The sequence below is a fragment of the Equus quagga genome, chromosome 1 (genome assembly GCF_021613505.1).
Source record: "Equus quagga isolate Etosha38 chromosome 1, UCLA_HA_Equagga_1.0, whole genome shotgun sequence".
Classification (NCBI taxonomy): domain Eukaryota; kingdom Metazoa; phylum Chordata; class Mammalia; order Perissodactyla; family Equidae; genus Equus; species Equus quagga.
Genome location: NC_060267.1, coordinates 63,529,693 through 63,542,542, shown reverse-complemented (window position 1 = coordinate 63,542,542; position 12,850 = coordinate 63,529,693). Strand labels below are relative to the sequence as shown.

General features: G+C 47.9%; 1 protein-coding gene across 1 annotated transcript in view; it reads left to right on the top strand.

Moving 5' to 3' along the window:
• Window positions 1-3,009: 3,009 nt before the first annotated feature.
• ANKS6 (ankyrin repeat and sterile alpha motif domain containing 6) overlaps window positions 3,010-12,850 on the top strand; it is a 59,732-nt gene continuing 49,891 nt past the window's right edge. Inside the window, exon 1 of the mRNA XM_046672905.1 lies at window positions 3,010-3,083. Coding sequence (XP_046528861.1) covers window positions 3,010-3,083 — 74 coding nt within the window. The remainder of the gene's footprint in view (window positions 3,084-12,850) is intronic.

Here is a 12,850-nt window from a genome sequence, read left to right as displayed (position 1 = left end):
TTTTTGCATCTATGTTCATCAGTGATATCGGCCTGTAGTTCTCCTTCTTTGTGTTGTCCTTGTCAGGTTTGGGGATCAGGGTGATGTTGGCTTCATAGAATGTGTTAGGGAGTTCTCCATCTTTCTCAATTTTCTGGAACAGTTTGAGGAGAATAGGTATTAAGTCTTCTTTGAATGTTTGGTAGAATTCTCCAGAGAAGCCGTCTGGTCCTGGACTCTTATTTTTGGGGAGGTTTTTGATTACCGTTTCTATTTCCTTACTTGTGATTGGCCTATTCAGATTCTCCATTTCTTCCTGATTCAGTTTGGGGAGATTGTAGGAGTCTAGGAATTTGTCCATTTCTTCCAGGTTGTTCAATTTGTTGGCATATAGTTTTTCATAGTATTCTCTTATGATCTCTTGTATTTCATTGGTATCTGTTGTGATTTCTCCTCTCTCATTCCTAATTTTATTTATTTGCGATTTCTCTCTTCTTTTCTTGGTGAGTCTGGCTGAAGGTTTGTCAATTTTATTAATTCTTTCGAAGAACCAACTCTTTGTTTCATTGATCCTTTCTATTGTCTTTTTTGTTTCAATATTGTTTATTTCTGCTCTTATTTTTATTATTTCCCTCCTTCTACTGACTCTGGGCTTTGTTTGTTCTTCTTTTTCTAGTTCTGTCAGGTGTCGTTTGAGGTTGCAATAAACGATATTTTTAAAAAAATCAAAATGAATGCAAAAATCTATGATGAACCAAATATCAAAATTTCCAATAGAGGTAGAATCTGACCGGCTTGCACAGCTCGCCTCGCGGGCCTCATGCCCCTAGTCCCAGCACTAATTCTCTACCTTGCTTTTGGTGGCGATTACATGGCTATAGACATGTGGAAAAATTCATCAAGTTCTCCTCCAAAACCTGTGCGCTGGGCTTATGAAAGTTATATCTCAATTGAAAAAGCAAATAAAAAGAATAAGAAGAGTGAGAAAAGGACAACCCATGGCCTCCAGGACAAGTGCTGAAGTCCTCAGCATGACAGGAGAGGTCCTCAGAATGTGACTCCTCCAAACTCCACAGGGCCTGTCTCACTGCTGCGGGAGGAGAGGGCAGGCTTCACCTTTCCAGCCTTTGTGCCTGCTGGTACTTCTGCTTGAAATGCCCTTCCCTACCTAGCAAACCCCTACCCATCCTTCAAGACCCTGCCAAAAGCCGCCTCCACTGTGAAGCCTTCAGCAGCTCCACAGCCTTTTAGGCAAATGTATTTCAAGATCGCCTCATCCTTTGTGTATTAGTCAGGGTTCCACCAGACAAACACAACCAGTGGGAGCTATATTACAAGATTTACTGCAAGGAACTGGCTTAGGCAATTGTGGGGGCTGGGTAAGTGTGTCCAAAATCTGGAGGGCAGGCCATCAGGAAGGGCAGGCTGAAACTCTCTGGAACAACCTGAAGCTGCAGTCCACAGGCAAAAGTTTCTTATTTTTTAGGGCAACCTCAGATCTGCTCTTTAAGGCCTTTCATCTGACTGACCAGGCCCACCTGGGTAATCTCCGTTACTTAAAGGCGACTGATCGTAGACGTTAATCATTTCTACGGAATCCTTCCATGGCAACACCTATGTTAGTGTTTGACTGAATAACTGGGGGTTAAAGCCTAGACAAGTTGACGTATCAGCCTCTCTCTCTTAGTTTCCTGGGGCTGCCAGAACAAAGTCCCACAAGCTGGGGGGCTGAGAACAACAGGAATTTACTCCTTCGCATCCCAGAGGCTGGCAGTCCGATGTCAGCCAGTCCTGGCGCCGGGCGTGCTCTCTCGGAAGGCTCTGGGAGACTGTTCCTAACTTGCTCTTGGTTCTGGTGTTGCTGGCAATCCTTGGTTGTGGATGTGTGCCTCCAGGCTCCACCTCCATCGCCAGCTGGCGTCCTTCTGGCGTGTGTCTGTCCCTGTGCCTCTTCTGCTCTTCTAAGGACAGCAGTCACATTGGATTGGGGCCTAACTCGATTATGTTTGTAAGGACCCCATTCCAAATAAGGTCACATTCACAGGTACCGAGGATTAGGACTCCAACATACCTTTTTGGGGGACACAATTCCATCCATAACATCCTCCCACTTTGTTACAGCACGTGGTATGCTGGATTGTGCTTATTTCACACCCTGGCCTTGTAACAAGAGGAATTAAGAGACTTAGCATATGAGCTGTGGTCACTTTATGATCCCAGAGCTTGGTACAATGTCAGACACACAGTACATGCTCAGTGGACGCCCGGCTTTGGGCCTCACACTCACTTCCACAGGCACCTGTTTGGACTCACAGGGGAGGGGCCCGTTGGAGGGCAACCCGGTCAAGAGCAGGGAGAAGTTACTCCCCAAATGTCACAAATATGAATTCTTCAGAGCTCTTGTTGAAAGGGCTCAATGGTCATCTAATCTGGGAGTTCTAACATCTGTTCCCACAGACCCCAGGGGACCACCCAGGAATGTGGAAAGGAGGCTGGCTGGGTGGGGCTCTGGTTCTCCCCCCAGAACCACAGCACTGACATGTCCATCGCTTGAATACTTTGAGCTTCCTTACTGGATGGCAGCCTTCTCGTCCCTAATTACCAGGGGAACGGGGAACGAGGCTGAAGGAAGTGCTTCATCCAGGCCCACAGCTGGTCAGTGGAAGAACAGGAAATAGAGTGGACCAAGAAGGGGTGGCAGAAACTGCTGGATGTCTGCCAATTTCCATTCTTCCCTTCTTCCTTAACAGTAAAACTCTTGATTTTTTGTTTGTTTCTCTGGGCACATGGCCTTCCAGAATAAAGATTAGATTTCCCAGCCTCCCTGGCAGCTAAGCATGACAATGTGACTACGTGTGCAGCCAATGGGCTAGAAGTGGTGGTGTCAGATGGGGCTTCTGAGTAATGTCTTTAAAGGAAACCTCCTCATCCTTCCTTCTTCCTGCTGACAGGATTCTGGATATGAAGACTGGAGCTCAAGCAACCCCCTTGGGTCATGAGGAAGTCATGCACTGAGAATAGTGAAACAACATGGCGGAAGGCTCCCAGGTCCCTTACACTGTGGACACTGAACCAGTCTTGATGGCCTCCTTCCAGGTGTTCACGTGAGAGAGAAATAAACTTCCATCTCGTTTAAGCCACTGTTTCTATGGGTTTTCTGTCTTATGCAGTCAAATCTAGTCTTCACTGATATGGAGGATTAACTGCAAGAGAATTCCCCCCAAATCTGGCTCTGGTAGCGTGGTAGTTTTAAAAGAAGGCTGCAAATTATTCGATACTCCCTCTCCTTGAATCAGGCAGACTTGTAACTGCTTCGACCAGTAGAATATGGTAGAAATGAAGCTCTGCAGCTGCTCAGCCTAGATATAAAAGGCCACGAAGCTTCCACCTTGTCACGGGATCACTGTTCTTGGAGCCCTGAGCAGCCAGGGAAGAAATCCAGTCATACTGGTACCATCATGCTGGAGAGGCCACAGGGAGACACCAAGTCAACAGTGCCAGCTGCACCCGACCTTCAGCCAGCCCAGGCATCAGATGGGTGAGAGAGGACCATCTCCTCCCTAGCCATTCAAGTCACCCCAGCCATTCAGATCATCTCCACTGTGGTCCCGACATCGTGGGGCAGAGAAGAGAGGTGCCCTCTTCAAACTCCTGACCCATAGAACCCATGAGCAAAGTAAGACGGTTGTTGTTTTACACCATACAGTTTGCGGATGGTTTGTTACCCAGCAAGAGGTAACTGGGACAAATGGAGACTTCAATCAACATTTTCTCATCCAGGAAATATTTATTGAGCATCTACTCTGTGCCAGGCGCCGTGCTAGGGACTAGGCACAAGGCACACTATAATGGGCACATGTCAAGGATAAACAAACTGGTCACCAGTTAAAGTGGTCAGGACACATCTTAATTAGTAATAAACTACTGCAATAGGGCAGAGGGTCAGGTGTAAACGGACCCAATTTTGATTTGCACAGAAGTGACTTGGAGTTTTAAAGGGAGAATGGGGGGGCGGGGCAAGTAGGGGCTCTGTAGAGTCGGGGAAGTGAAAAACTACAAAGGGCTCGTCAGCATAAATGCACAGAGGCCCTATCCTTCCTGATGGTTACATTTTAGAGAAATAGCTTTCAGGTCCTTGAGATAAAACACTCCTGAGTGGTAGGAGATCCATACACATCTCAAAGGGCCAGACAAGGCATTCACAGTTGGAAGCCCTTTTTAGTAAATGCTCTAAGGGTGGTCAGGGGCCTAGGGCTGGGCGTTGGCTAGAACAGACAGTGAATTCTCTTGGCAGTCTGGAGCTTTCTCTGTCAGGTGTGTAAGGGGCTGCGGTCATCCCAGGGATGCAGCCTTGAGCTGGGAAAACTACGTTAGTGTTGGTTGAAGTCTTTTGATGCCAGGGGAGGTGGGTGGGCGAAATCATGTGGGTTGAGAGTCTGTGGTTTTTATCGGCCAAGGTTGAGGCCTAGTCGAGAAGAGGGCTCAGAGGAGCCTGGCTAGAGTTTGGTCAAGGAGAGATATTTTTTTGTCATCAAGACAGATATTTTTGACATCATGGTGCTTAGAGTGTAATGGAATTGACAGATATTGAGGATAACTTATTAGAGTTGCACTAAGTGTTTTGAAGAAGAATTAGAGGGCACTGAAAGGGCTTATATAGTGGAAGCTGGTCTGCTTCAGGGGTATAGGAAGGCTTCCCTGAGGACGTAAGTTTACATGGATACCTGCATGTGCAGTAATAGCAGACATTTGAAACCGTATTTTAGGTTGATCTGGAACTCCCTCTGCTGGTGCCCAGGGCAGGGGAAGGCATGGTTTGGTATCTCTGGAGAAGGGCGGAGGTGTGAGCTGGGTTTTTGTTGTTGCCATTGCTGTTTTACATCCTGGGAAGCTAGTTCAAAGCTTTTTATCAAACACTCTCTATTCTCAAGGGGACCACAGCCACAAAAGCTCAGAAGCACTAATCTGGCCCGATTCTCCCATTTTACAGATGGGGAGCCTGAGTCACAGGGCAGGGAGAGGGGCTCGAAGGAGCTGATGGCTCAGGCAGAGTTAGGATCCAACTCCCGTCCTCTTGGAATCACAGCCTCTGGCTACCGGCCTGCCTGGAGGACAGCGGCCTTCCATGAGCATCTCCCTCAGGCTCCAGGAGGGGAGGGGTTTGGGGTTAAGGATGCAAAGCAGTTCCCACTCAGGACAACTTGCTGCTGATACCAAACTAGTGGGAGGTGACTCTACCCACAGGACAGAGTCCGCTGGTTGGTATGAAAGACAGGCGTGAAAGGAAAGGCCTGGAACTGTGCCTTTTGGCCTCTGTCCAGACACCCAAAACATTTAAGATCTGTAGTCAGATCAGAAACCAGACAAGGATTACAACTCAGTGTCTTGGATCGGCTTACCAAATCAGAATGCTTCCCAAAAGAGGCTCAGTGGCAGAGAACAGAGTGATGGAATTAGGTGTTTCAAGACATGGGTTCAAGTCCCAGGTAATGGACAAAAGCTGTCACTCTTTGAGAACCTGAATGTGTCATAAATGTCTAGATTTTATTTTTCACATACCATCTCCTTTCACCCTCATGACAACCTTGCAAGGTAGACAGATGAGGGAATTTAGGCTCAGAGAGGTGAAGTGACTTACCCAAGGTCACACAACATGCAAGTGGCAGAGCAAGTATTTGAGTCCAGGTCCCCTGACTCCTGGGCCAGGATTTCCCACTGCACAACTCACTGGCAGGCTGCTGTGAGACCGAAAGGCAGCTCAGCTTAGTGGGTAGGGGCACAACCTTGGAGCCACTTGCCTGAGCTCAAACCCCAGCTCCATGACAGGTTGCTGTGTGGCCTTAGGCAAGTTATTTAACCTCTCTCAACTCAATTTTCTCATCTATGAAATGGTGGCAATAATAATAATACCTCCTGAGTAGGGTTTTTGGGAGGACTGACTGATATAACCCACATAGAAAGCTTCCCTGGGCACAAAGCAGGGTAGAAAGAGTTTTTGCAAAATAAATGGAAGATGTCCAGCACTTTGCTGCTCAAAGTGTGGTCCTTAGACGAGCAGCCCTGGTACCACCTGGGGGCTATTAGGAATACAACAGTTTCTTAACAGAGTAAAGAGCAAAAAATGGTCCCTGCCCAAGTAAGCACTATATAAATGTCATTAATGATGACGAGCTGGCATCCACAGAGGGCAAATCCAGGGGGGACCTTAATGCTTTTCATAGCTCTTCCCAAACTGAAGGCCTTGTCCTTTCTTGGATTTGTTGTTAGTTTGGGGGGCTTATTTGTTCTTTGACCACACCATCTCATCTCATCATCTATCAGCTGCTCGACCAACAGACAGATTTCTCTAGAAGGCACTTCTGATATTCGTATTACCTCCCTTTATAAGAGTCACTACATCCCTTTTAGAGCTTAATATGATATATGGTAGATGAGGCATTTCAAACATTGGTGAGGAAAAGATGGCAGATTCAGTCAATGATTGGGGCAACTTGATAACCATTTGGAAAAAATAAAGTCAAATCCCAACCTCACACCTTATACTGAAATAAATTCCAAATGATTGAAAGGTGTCAAAGTAAAAGAAAAAAATTTTCAATGATGAAAATATTGGATGAAAAAGCCACAGACCATTATGGAAAATATTTATAAATTTGACTACACAAAAATTTTCAAAATTCTGTAAGTTCCAAGATAATATAAACTCAAAAGACAAAAGACAAATCAGAAAGAGAAATTTGCAGATGACATTTACCCAGTATGTGAATCAATAGGGAAATAAAAAGAACAAATAGAAACAAAAATGGACAAAAGACTTGAATGGATTGTTCCTCCCCAAAAGAGATATAAATGGTCTATAAACATATCAAAATATTCTCTATTTACAGGGCACGCAAATTAAACTGACTCTGAAATGTTTTTTCACCTATCAGATTGGCAAAGATGAAAAAGGTTATGAAATCCAGTGTTGGCAAGAATGTGAATAAACAGGCCGTCTCATACGCTGTTGGTAGCAGTGCAAACTGGTCTAACCTTTTGGAAAGCAATTAGGCCACATTTATTAGAAATGTTAATATTAACATCCTTTTGATTTTGCAATGTCACATCTAGGAATTTGTCCAACAGAAATAGATTCACAAGTACTTAAGAGATGAACACACAGGAAGCTTATTGCAGTATAAGAGCAAAAAGAGCACAAGAGCATAAGAGCAGAAAGTTGGAAACAACCCAAATATCCATTAATAGATTATAAAGTGTCGCACATCCATACACGAATATACCACGGTGTCATTAACAAGAACGGCGCTAATTCTAGGGCTTTAAAACACAAATGTGCTTAATGTGCACATTAAGTCAAGAAAAGGAGGTTGTTGAGCTGCCTGGATAGGATGACCCTCTTTTGGTAAAATATGTTAACATATGCAAAGGAAGAGACTCTAAAGGCAGATTCACCAAACCATTATCTGTATTACATTTATTTCTAATGAATGAGATTCTGTAGCTCTTTCATTGCCATCCAGTTCATCATGTTTTTCAACAAATATGTACTGATCACCTACCCCTTGGCAGGTGATGTGCTAGATGCGGGGGACGTGGTGGTAAACACCCAGGGCCATCGATCTCAAAGAGCTGGCATTCCAAATTGCCACAACATTGGATTCTTTACAACAAACATTGTCATATTAGGAAAAGAAGTTAGACGTTTGAAAGTAAAGAAATACTCTGTAGAGGTTATTTCGCTTCCAAGCCCTCTCACCTCCTTTCTAAGCCACTGCACCAGCGTCTGATCTCCCTGTCTCCCTGCACTGTGTTCCAATCTGTTTCCTCTCTTTTCCTACAACTAACCAGATTGCACCCTGTCTTTCTCCCCAACTTGTGGCCAAGCTCTCCCAGGAAACTGTCAGGGCCACTCGAACTGTGAAACTTTCCTCTGAGTTGACAACAAAAGACCCTGCTGCGGTCTGCAATCATGTGGGATGCCCTGGGACCCAGCGGCTGTGTCCCCATCATCCAACACACACAGTGCCTGGCACACAGTAGGCACTCAATAAATGCTGGTTGAATGTGTTGGTGATGGAGGTGCCCCGCTCAGATGGCCTTCAAGAGAACCCGCTAGGGGAGCACAGTTGACTGAGAGCCTCCGGCTGCAATGGCTTCAGGTCCTCTGTGACATCCTTGCCGAGTGAGGCTACGCTTCCCCTCGTTTCTCCCTGTCAGTGACTGAGCACATTGGGGGAACTGGAGCCCAGTCATTTCTGTCTGACGCAGGAGGCCTTAGCAGGCCACCTTTGCCTGGGGACTCCCCATCGGCCTGGCTGAGATACTCCCAGAACTGCAGGGCCGTCTGAAGCTCTTCCTACGCAAGCCTCCTCCTTCCCGCTCTCCTTTCCCGGCTGTCACACCTGCAGCAGGCTCTGAAGGCTCTCCTTCCCTTTTCCTCCTCTTTCCCCCTTTATCCTACACAAGCGTTTCTCCAGAAAAAAACCTTCTTGGTATGTGATTCTAAGAGGACCTAACGAACACAGGGATCAACTAAAAAATACTGGCAGAGAGTTCATAAATAATAAGACTATAGATACACCTGCATAAGAGATTTATGTTCAAAGATGTGCTGGATCCTTGCTCCAAAAACTTTGTGCACATCAATCATCGGGGATCATGTTGAAATGCAGAGTCTGGTTCAGTAGGCCTGGGGTGGACCCAAGATGCTGTATTTCTAAGAAGCTCCCAGGCACTACCAATGCTGCTGGTCCAAGGACCACGGTTTAAGCAGCAAGGTGCTGGAATCTTCATTTGTGCCACTGAGTCTCTCTCCTCCCTGCTCTGAACCCTGGGAGGCTGACTGTGAGGACCACATCAGCATGCTCTGAGCATCTGGCTAACAGCTGGGTTTAGCCAATGAGGAAGGCTGGCAGGAGATCAGAGGGCAGCAGGACGGTGAAAGTCAGAAGTTTTCATTCCTCTGGGGATTGCTCCCTGCTGGGTTGCTGTGGTTGGCTGTGTCCCTCTACCAAAGGCCATAACTCCTATCAGGTAGACTGCTCCAATTTTCTCTCACATAGAATTCCAGCAACTTTCTCCCTATCTCCCTTCAGGCTTGGGGTGGTAATGGCTCCCTATCATTACCAGCCTTGGGGTACTGCACCAACCCTGGCGGCTCTCAGTAAGCCCCGCCCACACTTCTGTAACAAGTCCTTTAGTGAACGCTCTTGTTTCTTCAGGCAAGTGTGCCATCTGTCTCCTGCTGGGACTCTGATTGCTACAAGCGCTGTTTAACGCAGGATTTTCTATAATAGCAGAAAACTGAAAACAAGCTAATTGTGCATCATTAAAAAATGATTAAATAAATTATGGTGCATCTGCTTAATGATGTTACAAGCAACCATTAAAAAGGATGCCGTAGATCTATATTCACCTACATGGAAAGATGCCCAAGCCATTCAGCAAATGAAAGAAAAAAACAAGCACGATTCAGAATAGCATGCATTCATTTAAAAAGCAAAATATGCATTTGTTGAGGCTTGGATTGCAGGTGATGACAACCCTGCTTAAAACAAACCTGCCCAGAAAGAATAGGGGGAGGATTTTCTGACTCCATCTCTTTCTCTCACTTGTCTCTGCTTTCCTGCGTGGTCACTTCACTCAGGCAGGCTGTCTTCCAGTGGAGGCAGAGCGAGCACCAGTTCGGGTGATGACATCCTGACAGCTGACAACCTCAGCAGAGAGGACCTCGCTCCCACTTGCTTTAGTAAAAAATCCCGGGCTAAAGCAATCAGGATGGGCTTGGAAATACACTAACCACTGAACCACGTGGACTCAGAGGGGAGGAGGGAGGCTCCCCAAAAGAAAGAGGGTGTCTCTTCCCAGACTAGCAGAGGCAGGGCAAGTGGAAGCGGCAGATGTCCACTCGAGGGGGAATATCTGTAGCAGACATTTGTTATCCTTTTCGGCTCCCAGCATCTGAGCCGCCTTCCTAAATGGCGAGTCTCCTACCTTCTCGGGCACCTGTATGCAGCCCACCTCCCAGTGTATAGGCTGAAAGTGCCGGAAATGCACTTTCCCAGCCTCCTTTTCTGCCAGGCAAAACGCACGACCCAGGCCAGGCCATTCAGACGCTCCCATCTCAGGCTCTGACCCTGAAGCTACTGACATGGAAACCGGCCCATGCAGACTCCATCCCGGTACAGGGTGCAGTGTGGCATGATTTAGGACGTTGTTCCCGGTTGCGGGGTCTCCGAGGCTGGCTCCCTGGTCCTCGTGAGGCCTGTGAGCTGTGAAAGAAGCTTGTATTGAGTCCCCTTTCTGCTTCAATTATCCAGAGGGTTAATTTCTGTGCTTGCAAGCAGAGAGCTTGGTCAATGCCTAGATGTACGTGTGCATGTTTGTATATGCATGAAATATGTTTGCAAAGATAAAATAAGTGTGAATATTGGTTACCTATGGGGAGTAGGACTGGGAGAGTGGGGGGGAGGGGCTTTTGTTTTCTGCTCTTTTGTGCTGTTGGAATTTATTTTTTCACCACATATATTACTTTTTTTTTTTAAAGATTGGCACCTGAGCTAACAACTGTTGCCAATCTTTTTTTTTTTTTTTTCCTGCTTTTTCTCCCCTAAATCCTCCCTGGTACACAGCTGTATATCCTAGTTGCAGGTCCTTCTAGTTGTGGCATGTGGGACGCCGCCTCAACGTGGCCTGACGAGCGGTGCCATGTCGGCGCTCAGGATCTGAACCGGCGAAACCCTGGGCCGCCGCAGCGGAGCACACGAACTTAACCACTCAGCCACGGGGCGGCTCCAGGTATATTACTTTCATAATGCAACAACTAGTTAGTAAAAATACAAGAAAAGACACATGAATAAAGAGAATAAGACAAGGATGCAATCGCTCAGGATTTTCACGGAAACAGAAGTCTTCATTAGCCCTTGAAAAGGAAGTCATCCTCATCTCTACTGCAGTGAATGGGGCCAACTCTGGAAATGAGTGACAGTGTGCCACCTCCGACACCGGGCCTATAACTCTCCTGCTCAAACACTTCCCATGCCTCCCCATTACTCACAGAGTAAACCCCACTGTCTTCATAAGGGTTTTCCAATCTGAGACCTCTGTACTTTCAAGACTTTTCCTCGTCTTTATTTATTTACTTTTGGTGAGGAAGGCTGGCCCTGAGCTAACATCTGTTGCCAATCTTCCTTTTTTTTGTTGTTTTTTTCTCCCCAAAGCTCCAGTACATAGTTGTATATCCTAGTTGTAGGTCATTCTAGTTCTTCTATGTGGGACGCCGCCTCAGCAAGGCTTGATGAGCGGTGTCAGGTACAGGTCCGCCCCAGGATCCGAATCAGCAAACCCCAGGGCTGCCAAAGTGGAGCATGGGAACTTAACCACTATGCCACCGGGCCGGCCCCTTTCTTCATCTTTACACTTTGCCTGGACCTTTTCTTCCAGCCCCGCTGGCCCAAATCCTAAGGGCATCCATCACCTACCACCTTCTCTGATCTGCCAAAGTTGTGACTCTTATTCCTTCCGCACGCCCTCATCAAGTTTGCTCTGTATTTTCATTCTCCATATATGAGACTCGGTCACTTCACAGTTATGTACTGAGCACCCCCGTGTATGTCTGGCCTTTTGCTAGACTTTGGGGCCACCACTCACAGTCTATGCAAACCAGTTACCCCAAATCAGAATGTAACATATCACCACGGCGCATGAGTAAAGCGCCGGCAGGGCTGCTCCTGTTAAAACCTTTCTTTTCCCGGCCTGGAGTGCACTGGAGTGCACTCTCCCCAAATGTCAGCATGGCTCCATTTCTCAATCCCTTCAGGTCTCTGCAAATGTCACGTTCTCAGCGACGCCTTCTCCACCCAGCCTATTATAAAATCCCATTGCATCCTCCATCTTATTTACACGGATTTATGTTGTGTTGTCTTTATTGTTCCAGCAGCACTCAGCGCCACCTGACCAGCAAGTTACCCGCCTGATTGTGGACTGACAGCCTGTCTCTTCCCAACCGTCAGGTCCAGGAAGGCAGGGGTTCTGCTTCCTTCCTGGCAGCTTCTCCAGTACCTAGAACAATGCCTGGCACATAGCAGGCACTCAAAACACATTTGTTGAGAACAGAAAGAGAACTGGACTAGGTGGCAGAACACCTGGGTCCTAGTCACAGCTCGCCCACGGGATCGTCTTGATGGCGCTTCTTAGCAAGACAGACCTCTTTAAGCCTCAGTGCCTCCTCCGTAAAGTGGGGATGATCATCTGGGCCCTCCCTGGAGCAGACAGGACTCTCTGAGGATGAACAGCGGGACTCCAACCTTAGCGTGCATCAGAATCACCTGGAGAGCTTGTTCCATCCAGGTGGCTGGGCTCCGTGCATGCAGTAGGTCTGGAGCGGGATCAGAAAATTCGCATTTGTAAAATGTCCCAGACGGTGCTGCTTCAACGACCACTGAAGAGAGAGAAGGTACAGGAGGCGATGGCAGCCCGAACGCCCGTCCCAAAGAAGGACGGGCACTAAGGGCCCGCAGGACATTCTGGGGAGTCGGAGTGGGCCCATCCGAACCTTAATTCAGTCAACAACTCTTTCGGAAGTGCCCGTTAAGAGCCAGGCGCTGGGTCAGCGGCGGCGGATTCAGAGGCCGGCCCAGGGTCCGGAGCTCGCGGTGTGGGCAGGGCTGGGCCGCCGCTCCGCCTCCGCGCGGGCAGGAAGTCTCGGGAGCCGCGGCGAGGGCAAAGGCGGCCCCGCGGGCCCGGGCGGCGGACGCTGCCCGCCGCTTCCCGGAACCCGCTGGCCCCCGACGCCGGCGATGGAGGCGCGGCCCCGTCCCCGCGCGCGCGCCCGGCGCTCAGTGGGCGCGCCGCCCCGTCCCCGCGCGCGCCC